General features: G+C 40.3%; 2 protein-coding genes across 4 annotated transcripts in view; one reads left to right on the forward strand and one right to left on the reverse strand.

Moving 5' to 3' along the window:
- cerk (ceramide kinase) overlaps positions 1–3,510 on the reverse strand; it is a 54,334-nt gene extending 50,824 nt beyond the window's left edge. The window contains exon 1 of the mRNA XM_031758514.2: positions 3,286–3,510. Within this exon, the coding sequence (XP_031614374.1) occupies positions 3,286–3,424 (139 nt within the window). The 5' untranslated portion in view covers positions 3,425–3,510. The remainder of the gene's footprint in view (positions 1–3,285) is intronic.
- Positions 3,511–5,072: 1,562 nt separating this feature from the next.
- The window catches only part of tbc1d22a (TBC1 domain family, member 22a), a 157,359-nt gene continuing 147,404 nt past the window's right edge, over positions 5,073–15,027 (forward strand). Inside the window, exons 1-4 of one of the 3 annotated variants that reach the window (XM_039601206.1) lie at positions 5,073–5,484; positions 5,943–5,999; positions 10,789–10,972; positions 11,945–12,197. In XM_039601206.1, the coding sequence (XP_039457140.1) occupies positions 5,423–5,484; positions 5,943–5,999; positions 10,789–10,972; positions 11,945–12,197 (556 nt within the window). In that variant the 5' untranslated portion in view covers positions 5,073–5,422. The remainder of the gene's footprint in view (positions 5,485–5,942; positions 6,000–10,788; positions 10,973–11,944; positions 12,198–15,027) is intronic. The other 2 variants (XM_031758505.2, XM_031758503.2) reach the window with 2 other exon arrangements.

Raw genomic sequence — 15,027 nt, forward strand, 5'->3', positions numbered from 1 at the left:
GACCGTGAATGTTCGTGTGAATGGCCTCTGTGTTGGCCTGCCGCAGGTTGGTGATCTATCCAGGGTGGGGAGAGGGGAAGCACTCTCCAGGTGTACCCTGGATAGGGTAAAAAGCATGGTTGGGCTTTGGCAGCCTCTGTTTATAAAAAAGGCCCTAGAGACTTTTGGATTGTTATTTATGTCACCCACAGGATGGACTATAATAACTAAAGTACAAACTTTCATCTTTTGACCAAATACCAACAGATATGCACACACCGACTTTGCTCATCAATGTTCTGAACCAACAGATCGTGATGATGGTAAACATTATCTCAATGATAGCTTAGCTGAGGAAGCTGCCTACGTAGATCAGGAGCAGGCCGGAGACACCAGCGAATAGAGAAGACAGACTATTACCTGAGCTTTTCTCACCTCGGTGTATCCCTGCATTACATGGACTTTGTACTGGCAGGTTAAACACAGTTTACTGTCTGATCTGAATATGTCAGGCTTACGTCCTAATGTGCACCTCTGTTGCGCAATGTCTAGAAAAGTGCAGGGCTCTGCTGACTATATCACTATTTCTGTCTTTTCACAACCCTTTGCGACCGAGTTGTAGTCCTGTCTGACTAATGGACAAAAATCAGCCTAGGTTTGGTTTGTCTCTTAACCTTTTTTTAGGCCGATTTACGATACTTTCGATATTGATAAAAGTGAAGCCCTGCAGGTCGGGTGTCTATGCAGCGCTGCCATATGGGAAAGCAAAAACCTAAATCTCCCCCCTCTGGCAGAGAGAGACATTCAGGCTTAGAGGGCCTGAGGAAGTATTGCTTGCTAAGCGTAGTGATTTGGAGGGAAGGGGAAGCACTCTCTAAAGCATATGCCATGATTTATTCACGACTTTACTCTGATCTGAATTGTATCAGAGGAGTGACTCAACCATTATGTGGACAGAGCATTTACTCCAAGGCTCAGAGGCCAATGCCATCTCAGTGACTGGCTTTTGTTTGTCTGCTTGTGTGCGTCTGTGTCTGTGTGCAGTTTACATCTGGAAGCTCTGTTTTAAACAAATTCAGATATAAGGTCAAGTAGTAACATCATTAATATCATGTAAACACAATTTATGGTTTCGGGTGTCAACTTAATCTTCTGGAAAATCTACCATGGGTGGAGATGGAATATACAAGCTGGGGAGGATCTGTCAAACTTGAGTCACACTGAATCATTTTTGACTATGATGATTTTCTTCTCTCTCTCTGTAGCGCAACAGATTCCCAGAAGTGCCTAGCTTGGTTTCAGTTAGAAGTTACACTGGAAAAGCTAAATTGACGGTGATGAAGAAAAAGCTGCTATTGTGACCTGACTGAGTTCATCTGAAATATCCCTACTGTGAAAGACAACCACAAGTGCGATAGGGAGAAGTGTGGAATGTTTATGACAGTTAGGTCACCGGTGATGGCACAGTAACTGAGCACTTGTTTACATCAGGGAAAATTCCAGTCGCCACCATCCTTTTCTTCATTAAAGTCACTGATTAACCACACTGTACTGGCTGTACTTGTGATAATCGCACTCCACAGAAGTGTTATATGTTGAACCCAATGCCAAAGTGTCCTTGCTTGCTTCCCAACTCCACAATAAACCTGACCTGCTCTTGTCACAGAGATCACTAGGGGGTGGGAGAGGGATTTTGATGTAGTTACACTGAGCATAGACTCAATAAATGGAAGTCTTTATGGCAGGTTATTATAGGGCGCTTGATACCACTTTGAGGAAGGTCAATGGGCAGGTTTAAATTTAAAGTGTGCGGAGCCAGCTGTAATCACTCTACTCGATCGTGGTACAGTAATTGCAGACCAGGGAGCTCATCTCGATGAACAAACATTAGCCTCCGGAGGTTATCAGAGTGTCCGGATTAAGTGGAAGTTGTCTGATGCGACGATGAGAAAGGGCGGAAAAAATAAAATAAAATTGGAAGCCCTGCTTGATAACCACAGCAACGAGAAGTGAATGCACATGCCATTAATCCAGTGAGTTAATCTCGACCACAGTACACCAGCTGGGTGTAAAACCATAAAAGATAAATATGTTAGGTAATCAAAACTGAAGTTACATGTAAACCAATTGCAATGAGAAAGCCATCCAGGCAAAAGCAAGGAACTATGGACGGACAGTCGTCAGCTAGAAAAGAAACAGACGCTTCTAGGTTGCAAAAAACTTTACTGCAACTACAACTTTTTGTCAGGAAGTATGTGAAATTGTCAAGTAAGCAGCAAATGTTTTTTTGTTTTTGTGTTTTTTAAATGGTGAATTGAACGCAGCAACACATCCAGGGCTGAAAGTGATAAAACCTGCAGCTCCACTAGTGGCCACTTGGACTCCAAGAGAGCGGGTCGATTCCCATAAAGCCCCTTATTAAAATGCCCAACTTTATTTATTTATTTGGTTATTTTACAGCTTTGTACATAAAAATAAATGTAAATCTCTGAGTTTAAAATGCCAAACTCTAAACTTCTTCAAGGTATTCACGCAAGCACCAGGTGAGGTTGCTGTGGGTAGAAGGCCATCTTTTTATACAATGCATGCATACAGCTGAAACAGCAGTATGTGGTTATGTAGATCTGCTTACAACTGCAGTACTTAATAGAACAATGCTCGGGTTAAACTTGTAAATAAGCAGCAGACTTCTGGTTTGGACAGCCTGGAGTTACAGTAAAGTGGATATAGTGAGGTAGAACTCAATCCTGGCTCTGACTTCTTCTTTTCCTCTTGCCTGCTCAAACTCGCCAGGTTATACTGACCAAGCTTAATGTGTTTTCTAAACGAGCTGACACTGTGGACGTTTTCAAAGAACTCACCGGACCGTTTCATGACTGAGTTAATGAATGAAGAGCTTCCTGGAGGGGGGCATATCAAATAACAGTGAACCCTGCAGGCTGCACATTAGAAAAAAACAACAAGAACAATAAAACCCCCACACCTGTGTGACCTGCACCTGTCAGTGAACGGAGCTGAACTACCAAAGCTTCATGTCCTGATCGAGGCTTTCTCAACATGTGCCTGCTCTGATAAGGAGCCCAGACAGCTGCTACAGTTTTTTTCTTTTTGTTTTTGCATATATAACAATGGTTTCATTTCCTGAAGGCAAATAGTGGATGAACATATAGGCAAATATGCTACACCCTAAAATACCACTCACATTCACGTTTTCCACTTTGTCATGTTAAATGTGTACTGATGTGTTTAGCCGGTGTCTATTTCTTCGGTTTTCGCGCATGAAACCTACACTGATGTCACACTTACCTGAGTCACAAGTCCCCGAGCATGGTTTTCTGCTTTTCTCAACCGGTTTCCACGCCAAAACACTGCGATTGAGAACTACTTCTACCTGCCTGTGCTTCTGAAAGAGCTGCGATGACAGTAACGTGACTTGTTTCTCCATATTACCGATCCCAGCTGTCACTCGTTACGCCGCTGGATGCTCCTCATCGCAACTTTATTATCGCCCGCGCGTGCCAAGTGTCTGCGCTGTTTGCAGTGGTTACGCCGGTCGGCCTGAGCCGTCAGGGAAAGGGGGGGGGGGGGAACTTAGGATGAAGATCGTGTATGAGACAGATGACTCACTCAGTAATAAAAATCAACCTGGTCTAGTTCACATTCAGTGGTTTCAGTGGGTTGATAAACAATGGAAATGATAAGCTTAATTATATATTATATGCCAGCATGTGTGTACAGAATATTGAATGTTTATGTTTTATAAATTAAAAAAACAAATGACAAAAATTAAATGAATAAAATGAAAACAAATGGAGTAAATATATTCTTGTAGATATACCCTAGGAGGAAAACTTACATTCATAGATAGCTAAAATCTAAAGCAAGCACTGTAAAGAAGCATTTCAATCAATTATGACCACGGGCGAATCTACAGGATGGTAAGGGGGGGCAATTTTTATGCCCTTAAAATAATTGTAAAAAATTGTTGACTCCATTTACATATAGGGATCACATACTTCTCTAAAGAAGTATTTGGCACCCTGCCTAGACCTCTTGACCCTCCTTTGCCCCATGTAAATTTTTTTTAGATCCGCCACTGATTATGACTCATAATGTAAATAACATAAAGGGACAATGAGGGCAGAGTGAGACCTCTTACCTTTAAGGCTAGCTAGCTTTCAAAACAAATAAAGTATCTGCAAGGGTAAGCGTGTGTACGGAAGATTAGGGCCACTGGAAAAATAAAAACAGGTCTGAATTCTGAGAATAAAAAGGTCTGAATTCCGAGAAAAAAACATGATTAATGTTAGAATTCCGACCTTTTACTCAGAATTGTGAAAATAAAAAACAATAGAACATTTGTTTTTCCCTGTTCTGTACATATGAGCACTCTGACTCTGACTTAAAGCATTTGCCTTTTAACAAAACACACTTTAGAAGCAAGTCTCACCACTAGATAGATAGACAGATGTAGACCCAAACAGCAAATACAAACTAAACTTTATGCAGGCTGCCTTCATTGACACTAGCTGTAGATATGTACACGTAACAATAATACTGGGCAACATTTATTTTTCCGATGAGTGGAGTTAGAACTTAGCAGAACAGAAAAGCCAAACGTGTTGTTTACCGAGTCAAATCATCCTCACATTCAAATAGTTACCCCACAATCCATTTGCTGTAATACTGTAATATTAACTATTACTTTATACAGCCAGTTTGTAAAACATTTAGTTGATATGTGGCTTCCAGGACAGTTTATTGTTTATTATAACCTCAAAAAAGCATCATTCAAATTAAGTTTAATTTCCAAATTCCCCAGCACATAAAACCTGTATTTATAGAATCACCAGTCAGTTAACCAAGTTCATAAAATAAGTGTGAAAAGCCTAAAATAAACCTGACTTTATTTTATACATAGTGAGAACCAACATTCAATATATGGCATCACACAAACTACAGATTTTTATTACAAAACATTGTATGAGAACTGCTCTATTTAAAGATTCTGTCTGAAAAACAATGTATACATATTATATAAACATTTCTAAATATCCAAAAAGCCCTCCTATGACCCTGTCCATGTATCTTCGTTGGTGATGCTGTATGTCTGCCCTCTGGTCCTGATGCTGGAGGGTCTCTTTGATTCACGGCTCGAAGTTTCTGTCAACACAGCAAAGGCCGTGGAGCATGACGTCAGCGCCCTATTAAAAAAAATGCTCCCACCGACAACCAGATCTCACTTGTGATTGGCTTACAGTAAGGAAGTGTCACCCCAGCCAATCACAGTCGCGTTTACTTGCCGATTAGGCAGTATCAACATGGCAGCTTTCTGAGTTTTGGAGGAGGGGAACTGGTGTAAATAAACAGAGATTTAACATTCTTGAGATAACGACAGCGTCGGGGTGTTTGAGTTTAGGACTGAGTGGACCGCTGCGGGAAGATGTCGAGCGACGGAAACAAAAAACAGTTCTGGAAAAGGAATGCAGCGAAGGTTCCTGGCAGGTGAGTGACGTGTTCCCTCCTGCTGGTTAGCTTAGCTAGCTTCACTCAGCTGACGCTGCGCTGTTGCTCTTCAAACGCCAACTTTCACTTTGATTGGTGGGGCTTTGCGGTTGCACAAAGTTCCCATTCTTGTCACTGGCCAACAACTGTGGTAAAAACGTCTCGTAGACGCATTTTACCCCTTGCAACTGTTAGCTAGGCTAAGAGCTAGGCTGCTAACAGTAGCTAACAGTTCAGCAGTACTCCATCACAGAGTTGTAACTAATGACACAGTAACTATTTCACAACACGAGTAGTCAAGGTCTCATTGCAAATTATTGCCCTTCGGGTCACACGGAGTCTCACTCCTGCCGTTTAAACTGGTATTGTTTTAAATAGCTCAAAGCTAGCATGGCTAGCTTGCCAGCCAGTGATCGATTAGTTCATTCATTTCCATTCTATCTTTTTCACTTCCTCAGCATTCAGCATGTGTACGGTGCACAGCATCCACCCTTCGACCCGCTCCTTCATGCAAAGTAAGTTAAACTCACTTCCTTGTTGTAAAAAATAAATACCATGTGATCTTGGTGAAGTTCTCTGGCCCAATGTCAGTTTTTGTGTCATGTGATAAACTAGACTTCAAAGCCCAATTGATGTTGGGCCGGTACTTTGTTTCAGATTTTAAAAAGTGATGTACTGTTGAGTAGAGAAAAAAACTGTCCCTACCATGGGAAGTTATTATTATATTATTATTGTTTTGTGTTAATAATGGTTGGTTTTGGGAAAAAGTTATTATCCATTTAGATTAAGTCATTCTCTTTGAATGGGACGTAACTGTATACTTGTTTGTTTTTTTTTGTTGGAGTTGTGTTGTTGTCATTAGCATCAATCATTTGCCTTATGCCTGATGTTTAAAATCAATGATCTGTCTTAGCTGTGCCATCTGTATCAGATGCTGAAACCAGTATTTTGTTGATGCTTAGCAGTTGGAGGGATGGGGAGGAGGGGACTTCATGAAATCATGAAAAAATGCCTAAATGTCTTTCAGCTCTTTTTCACACTACTTTTAAACATTTTGCCAGCACAAAATTAATTTGACAAAAAAAAGAAAAAAGATTCTGCCTCTTGCCACGAGTAAATATGCATTTTCACCTTTCACCATTTTGTGCTCAGGAACTTTTTTTTTCCAACAAACAAATTTCCTTGTGACTATTGCTTATCTGCATTTCCACTGCATTCCACTAAAACCCGAGAAGATTAGGCAAATTACTCGGCAGATGTAATTTGCCTAATCTGTGCAGGTCTCATAAGAATATAAAACCAAGTTACATCTCAGCTGTCTCTGCTCTGTTCACTCTGTCTATACTGGAGCTGTCGGTCAGTGTGTCTGTTTGGTGGACGATACACATGGCAGACGGGGTGAACCCTGCTGTTAGGTTACATTCGCATCAAATCTGGTTGTCTGGCACCTTCCTGAAGGATTACATGGAGGTGTGGCTCTGTTTGTCTGATAGAACAAAATTACTGTGGGCAATAATTTCTTTCTCTAATTTACTGCTTTGTTTTGGTTAATGCGTCCCTGCAAACACCACCAACCACCATTGCCTTCTCCCACACTAATCAACACTTTCTGTTTTATGTCATAAGCAGATTGTTTTGTTTGTTTTTTATCAGCTTTTGGGAACATGCCTGTGAGATAACTGATAATTGGCTCAAATGCTATAAGTAGGCTACTTGAGCAATTTGACCAATTTGAAATGTTCATCATTGCACCTTCAGTTTCCCAGACCTTGTGAAAGCGCAACCCTGTGAGCAGCTTGTTATGTTTTTTGTGGGGAAAATAATTTATGTACACTTTAAAAAGTGGCTAAAAGTGGACGCTAAAACCAAAACGGCACAAAACGCACAGGTGTGGCTGAACGGCTGCTGTATTTTTAGTCACATCCCAGTGAGGAATGTGGACGTATATGTTTTTCCATTACACAACTGACAAATGAACATGCCATCTGTGACATCATGGGCTGGGTTGAGCCTATTATTACTTACAGTTACTTCAGTGTGTGTAATGTCATTTGTCAAGTCTTCCAGTTATAATTCTGGTAATCTTCTGTTTTGCACTTTGAAACTGTAGAACTGGAATGACCACAGAGGCAGTGACTCTACAGGAAAGTCCAGTCATTTTGTGACTGGGTAAACAAGTTGAAGAAAGTTGAGCAATTCTAAGCCTTGATTATACTTTCTGTGTCTGCGTGTCCACTAAGGCTCCGAGTGATGTAAATTTCATCATTAGATGGTGGGCATAAGGGTCTGTCTGCATGGCTGTTAATTGTGATTGTCTGTGGAGAGTTGTTATTACAGTGCTCTAACTATACATGCCCATGTGTGGCTGGAGCATAGCAGCTGTCCATGTCCATGTCTGCAACGGAGTATAATCAAGACATTCAATAGCGGTGAAATGATTGATTCAAATATCAGTAGTACTGGTACCAAAGCTAGTATCGGTATTGGATCAGTACTGGTGAGATGTCTTGTTTCTGTCCTCCAGGTTCAGTATGTATCCCACTGAACTGTTTTGATTATTTTTATTGGAAATGGGGGAAAAATATATCTCAAAAAACACTGTATTCAAATTCCAGGTCTAAAACAAAATCCAACTTCAAAATACATGAAAAGCTGAAAGGTCTGTTTTATTGTGTTAACTAATTATTGTGGAAAGTAAAAGTCACAATGATTTAGTGTTCAAAATGTTAAAAAATGTTCATATTGACGATTCATCTCGTAAATCATAACAGATTGCTCTCCCTTCCATAGGCTGTCTATAAGCTGAAAGTCTCGGTATTGGTATCGGAAATATTGGCTTCTTATTTTTTTGTTATTGGATTAATATCAAAAATTGCTTTAAACTAATTTGAGAAGCTGAAACATCATTTCGTGTGGACAAAAGAAAACTTCACATTATCAAATAATAAAAGTCGGGCCTTGAAGTTTGTCTACACAGATGTCCAGGGTGTTGTAGAATATATAGCATAGTATAGCGTCTCTAACATTAGTAGAGGTGCAGCATTTATGAAAGTCTAGGCCGATACCAATAATGTTGTTTAAAATGATAGCGTTCATGGGATATATACAGTACAGCACAGCTTAATTTTAAGTGGCCTGAACTGGACCGTTAATACTAGTGTCCTGTAACCTATTGAAAAACACTTACAACTTGTCCCCCTTTCTTTCAGTGTAGCATTCAAAGAAGTGCTAGTGTAACAAATAAAGCCTGTCAGCACAGCTCTATGGGCTGTGGACTTGCAACTGTAAGAAATAAATGGGTAAAATCACAAAAACTCAGACTATTTTTATTTCAAAAACAGTAATTTTCTGTGAATGCGCAAAAAAATTTTTTTTTCTTTTTATCGTGAACTCACTGTTTTGTTTAGGTTTTTTTTGTTTGTTTTGGGGGTTTTTTTGTTTGTTTTTTTTAAAGAAAAAGAACAGAAAACTTTGTAGAAAACAACAAACAACTGGAACCTTTCTCTCTTTTTAATGGAATACTAACAAAGGAAAACACATCTACTTCAGTCATTTACTGGTTTATCTTTTACTTAATTGGTTTGGTGTAGTATGCCAGACCATAGGTAATGACTTCAGAACTGATGAGAATACAGTTAAAAGCTCTCCTCTGACAAACTCAACAGCTTAAGAGTTTTGCAGTCAGCTATGCGTCTGTCCATTCATTTTATAATTTCACTTGAGGTTTAGGTTTGTCACTTACGCTCACATTGGCTATTTACATTACTAAACTCACTTCTGAGCAGGACATAGTGTAGAGTTCTTTTTCTCTCTGGATTTCTCTCATACACACACTCAAATAGAGGGGAACACAGTCTCCTCTTCAGTAATAACCCTTTTCTTTCTTCTGATTAATGTTTACTCGTGTAGATTTCCACAGAGGGTTGAAATTAATTTGCGTGTTTTCAAACTTTCCCTTTCTTGTGAGTTAGGATGGAAGTTGGCTAACGTGTGCACGTCTCCTGGTTCTTTCTTATGATAATAGCTGTCTTTGTAATAGGGAAATTACAGTTCGGGGGTGGTAGTACTTTGGCAGTCCGTGTGCATCTTCAGACTGCAGAGAGCGTCTGTTGTCAGATGAGGGCAGTGTCAAAAATATGTGGTACAACCGGTCTGTTGTACGCTTCTTGCTTGTGCTGCTGTCTGTCCTTCATGTTATTTTTATGCTTTTCCCATTCCTGGTAAACGCCGCTGTCGCGCACTTCCCTGTTCCAGCCCACTCGTCAGCCAATCAGCATTTGATAGACATGCCGCATGATCCATGTCAAGCAGCGTGCAGTTAGGATTTTGTAGGCAAATAGCAAACAATTGTATTACAGATGAAAATGGAGCTAAATTAAACTGTATCCTTACAGCCTCAATAAAGTAACTCAAAGAAATTTTAAGTAACTCAAAGAAACTTTTAAGCTAATGATGTACTTCAGTAATGTGTCTTTGTGCACATGTGTGTGCTTGTGTACATGTGGCAATTCACACACTGGGTTGATTTGTGAACTGGGTCTGCACGGAAGGGTGATCTGAAGTAATCCTTAAACCTGTAAAATAAGCCAAAAATATGTTTGGAGAGAAAAAAAGAGCAGCGTTAGATGAAAAGAACACCTTGCAAAGTGTTCAGCATGGGGGTGGAATTATTCCGCTTCGGGCCTGCGTGCATGCTGTTGCACAGGCAGGCGTTACACGGATAGAAAGAGACGAAGGGATTCCGCTAAATCGCTGCAGATTGTGGATACAATTATGAAGAAGTCAGTCAAGGAAGTGAAACTGATCCAAAACATGCTTCAAAATACACCACGACCTACCTCAGGAAACAGAAAGTAGAAAGCTGTGGTAAAATCATGCTGTGCGTACAAGACAGCCTAAACATGGATCAAAACTTGAAGTGAAAATTACAAAATGAATGGACAGACACACAGCTGTCTGCAGCACTCTTTTAAGCTGTTGTGTCTGTCAGAGCGGCACTTTTGCAATTAAAAGTATCCTGCTGACTTGGAAAGGCATCCAAAATGTTGTCCCTATAAGAAGAACTGTTTATTTGGTTTATAAAATAAAAAAGTACCAGTCATTAATAATTGAACACTGGCTCATATTGATTTGCTTATTAATTTGTGATTTGATTTTACCTGAAAGCTGTCCTTCTGATTGGTACCGGAGGATAAATTAAACTCTGTATTATCTATGAGACTTTAAAAAGGCATCCCTTTTCTCTTCTTTTTTCAAAACCACTTCTTTTTTTCCCATTATCCTGTTTTTCTCTCTGTCCTTCAGTCTGATCAAAGCAGGCAACAAGCCTCCTCCAGCCACTCCAGGCAAACCCAAGAAGGCGACCACCTTCCAGGAGTTTGAGAGCATCACGAGCGACGCCTGGGATGTCGGGGATGACGACGACGAGCTGCTGGCCATGGCTGCGCAGAACCTCAACATCGAGGTGGTCATGGAAACGGCCAATAAGGTAAACTACTTTAAAGGAGTTTTGCCTGATTGATGTCTTTCCACTGCAGTAGCACAGTTTCCTGTGTCTGTGTAGAAAGAAGCACTCATCCTGACTCATCATGAATCAACACAGCTTCAGTGCATTTTGTGAAATCCTAATGATTCTTTTGTTCTGGGTATTCATTTGCTAGCGTTTAATCATATTCCTGAACACAGTGTTTCATCTCTGCTATTTTACATGTTCTTGTTTGTGTCCATAGATAATATGTAGCAACTTTGAAAGGGCAAATAGGTTCATATTTGAAGGCTGGAGGTGTTGGTAGGAAAGCTCACAACACGAAAGATACATGTGACAGATTTATACACTTCATTTCTATTGTTTTAACATACATATCATTTGAAATAGCCGATTAATTATCATTAAAAATGACTTGGATAGGCCTTTAAAACTACAGCGTTAGTTTTACAGGAGTGTCATGGTAAAGTCCTCTTTTAAAGCGCCCTTGTCTTGGTTGCCAGGGCGATGTGTCCTCTCTGAAGATTATGGACAACATACATGCTGCAGACATAAAATAAACTTCCCGTTGAAATAGATTCCTCTCTAAACTATGCTGTCTGCCATGAAAGAAATGGTACAATTTCTGGCCTTGAGCGCAAACAATTCGATGGCCTTTTTAAAGATTAGTCCAGATTTTGCTGCAGTTGCTGAAATTAAAATATTGGAGATTTACTAACAAAGAATAGTGTGTTCATTAACTGAGGTAAGGACAACTTCTAACAAATTGAAAGATTTTTCTTTTCATAGCGTTATTAAGCATTTTGTCTTTAAGAGGGGAAATTTTGCACAGTTTGCATTTCTCTCAAGCGAGTAGCAGCTGCAAAAAACTGTTAGTTTACTCATCTAAGCAAGTTGTACGTCTTATGTGTTCTGGGGAGGTTAACAGCCTTATGCTCACCAAGGTTTCACCTTGTTTTTCTGTCTGCTGAACAGGTGATTGAGAATCACAGCAAGCAACAGGAGAAACAGAGGCAGGATGAGACATCAGAGCTGGATCGAAGAGAAGACGACACACAGGAGGAGGTGGTAGAGGACGACGAGGACAATGAAGAAGAAGAGGAGGAGGACAGGGTGGAAGAGGGAGACGCGACCAGCCCTGAGGTATCATTTGGATCCCAGAGCAGCCCTTACACTGATGGCCGCCTAGTGAAGTCCCACAGCGAAGCTCCAATTGGGTCACCTAAAGGTTAGTGAGCACCATTACTCAGTGTTCTGGGAGGTTTTTTTCTTTTTTAAGCTCAAGTGCTCACCAAGAGAAATTTCTGCAAAGATACACTTAAATCCGTAAATGAGTTTGTGAGGAGGGCAATACTTGAAATGTGAATAGGGCATCTTTTAGAAAATGTCACCACTGTAACTTTTAATGCAAGGCCATAAATAGGTTTGTTGCTTTGCGAAACATCCATTAAACACCATTAAAAATGATCGACATAGTCAGGTTTTTAGTGATGACGCACTTTTTATAAGCTCAGAAAGTTGGAGTGTTTGTGGCGCCAGTATTTTTAGTGGGGTTTATTTACTGTGCCTCACAGCTGCTTTGAGACTTGGCAGATGTTGTCACTCTGCAGTGAGAACATCTGCCAAGACTGCTAATGTTGTACTTTCAGCAGACGTGTTTGTGTAGTGCTCAGCATGAAAATTACTTTGAATTTAATTCAGTGAAAAATTGTAGAATTTATCATTAACACCACTTCAGGAATAAGAAAATAAATAAAACAGTAATTCACCCGAGTTCCACTAATTTAAAGTCTTGAAATTAGTTGAATTATTTTGCTGAAATTTAACTCTGGATTCAAAAAGCATAAGTAGGAGATGGAAAGTTAAGCTACTACTGCTTCTTTTCATATTATTGAGAACAGTTCTTTTCTATGTTGAAGTTCAGTCACTACACACGCATATTTTTAACTGTCAAATGGTAAAAAGAGTAGCTACAATATCACATTAAACCTCAGCCACACGGGCCTAGAGCCTGGTTGGCAACCACCAGGCTGGTTGCTAGGGAAGAAGGAGTATTCCCTGACCAGTTGTCGCAGGTTTGGTTGCTGTCGCTCGGTGAAATTGGTCAGAAAAAGAGAGAGAGAGCAGTGCTGTACCAAAAACATGATTGCTGCTAGCAGATGCCACGGTTGCCAGTAATTTACATGGAAGTTTCTGACTTGTCTGCAAACACTCTCCATCTGCTTGCTAAGCAGTAGTAAAACTATGAAGAGCACAATGCAAACCAGATACTGTCTGTTTGACTTCACAGTAAGAGTTGCATTTTTGGAAATGTGTTGCTTTGAGCAGTACAGGTGCTTGTTTATTTTGAAGATTATTATTCTCAGCTTTCAGTTTGTGTAAAACTTTTTCAGTTTCTCTCATGCTCTGGGGTTAGTTTGTGAGTAGGGCTGGGCCATATCATACCGTTCACGGTAATACCGGTATAATATTAGGCAATGATAAGAAAATGAAATATCGCAATAGAATATGAAAAACGCGCATGCGCAGTGCTTTTGTTTTCATACGCACGTGGCAGAAAAAGCATGGCGGCGACGCAGAATGAGAAGAGCGAAAGTGGATCGTTGAATGAAACAGATGAACCAGAATTGGTTTGTAAAAATGCTGCAACTTCAGTGGTGTGGAACTGGTTTAGCTTTCGTCCATCAGTTACACAATAAAACACTATTTTTGGTAGAGCATGCAAGCGGGCCGTCGTTATTACCGTGTTTTTCATAAAATAAGGCACACTTAAAATCAATTCTTTGATTTTCTGAAAAATTGACAGTGCCCCTTATAATCTGGTGCGCCTTATGTATGAATTCTGGTTGTGCTCACTGACCTCCAACCGATTTTATGTGATACACGGTTAAAAAAATCTGTCAAAAATGTTTTAGTACAACTTTGCTAAGCTACGAACCCGCACCTCTTGATGGATTGTCGGAGCATTATGGCTACCGTAGTCAGGCGTCTCGCATAGTAATACGTACTGGGCTTGAACATAATATTCCCGTATTGTGTGTGTGTGTATAACCTCTTTTTAAATTTTGTGGATATTATACATGGTTATGCTGAGGATATGTCGGCCAGTTTCCACTGGAAATGCCTTTTGGTTAAACTGTCAGCAAAGAATTTGCATTTGCACTGTTAAATTTTTATGTAGCTTTAATGCACATAAAAAAACAGCTGCTTGTTTAAGTTACTTTTGATCGTGGCTCAAAAGTTGGGAGTTCGCCTTGTAATCGGAAGGTTGCCGGTTCAAGCCCCGGCTTGGACAGTCTCAGTTGTTGTGTCCTTGGGCAAGACACTTCACCCGTTGCCTACTGGTGGTGGTCAGAGGGCCCGGTGGCGCCAGTGTTCGGCAGCCTCGCCTCTGTCAGTGCGCCCCAGGGTGGCTGTAGCTACATGTAGCTTGCCATCACCAGTGCGTGAATGGGTGGATGACTGGATGTGTAAAGCGCTTTGGGGTCTTTAGGGACTAGTAAAGCGCTATACAAATACAGGCCATTTACCATTTATAATACATTGATGTAATTTTTTTTTTTTTTTTTTTTTTGCACTAATAAAGCTGTGGAGTTGTAAAGTATTTTGTCTAGTGTCAATTATATCGTCAGTCGTATCGTTATCGCAAATTTTCAAATATATATATCGTGATAAATATTTTTGTCCATATTGTCCTGCCCTATTTGTGAGTGTCTGCAGGTAAGTCTGCTTCTGCAAACATTCATCCATCTGCTTAAGGACTTGAAAAAAGAAGGCAATTGGACTTGTTTAAGGTTTTGAAGATGTTTCACCTCATCCAAGATGCTTGTTTAGTTCCAAACACAGAGGGTGGAGAGTCCCAGGTATTAAAACCGTAGTGAGTGTCGTCCACTTTCGAAGTGACTGTTGACCCACTGCTGATCATGTGAGTCGTCATGTGAGCCAAGGTGCGAAAAAAAAAAAAAAAACAGGTGTGGGTCATTACAATCACCGGGGGTTAAAGGGGAAACCACTTGCCCCACCTTATCGTGTGGCCTATCAAGGTCACCTGAGGTTGA

The sequence above is a fragment of the Oreochromis aureus genome, linkage group 17 (genome assembly GCF_013358895.1).
Source record: "Oreochromis aureus strain Israel breed Guangdong linkage group 17, ZZ_aureus, whole genome shotgun sequence".
Taxonomy (NCBI): Eukaryota; Metazoa; Chordata; class Actinopteri; order Cichliformes; family Cichlidae; genus Oreochromis; species Oreochromis aureus.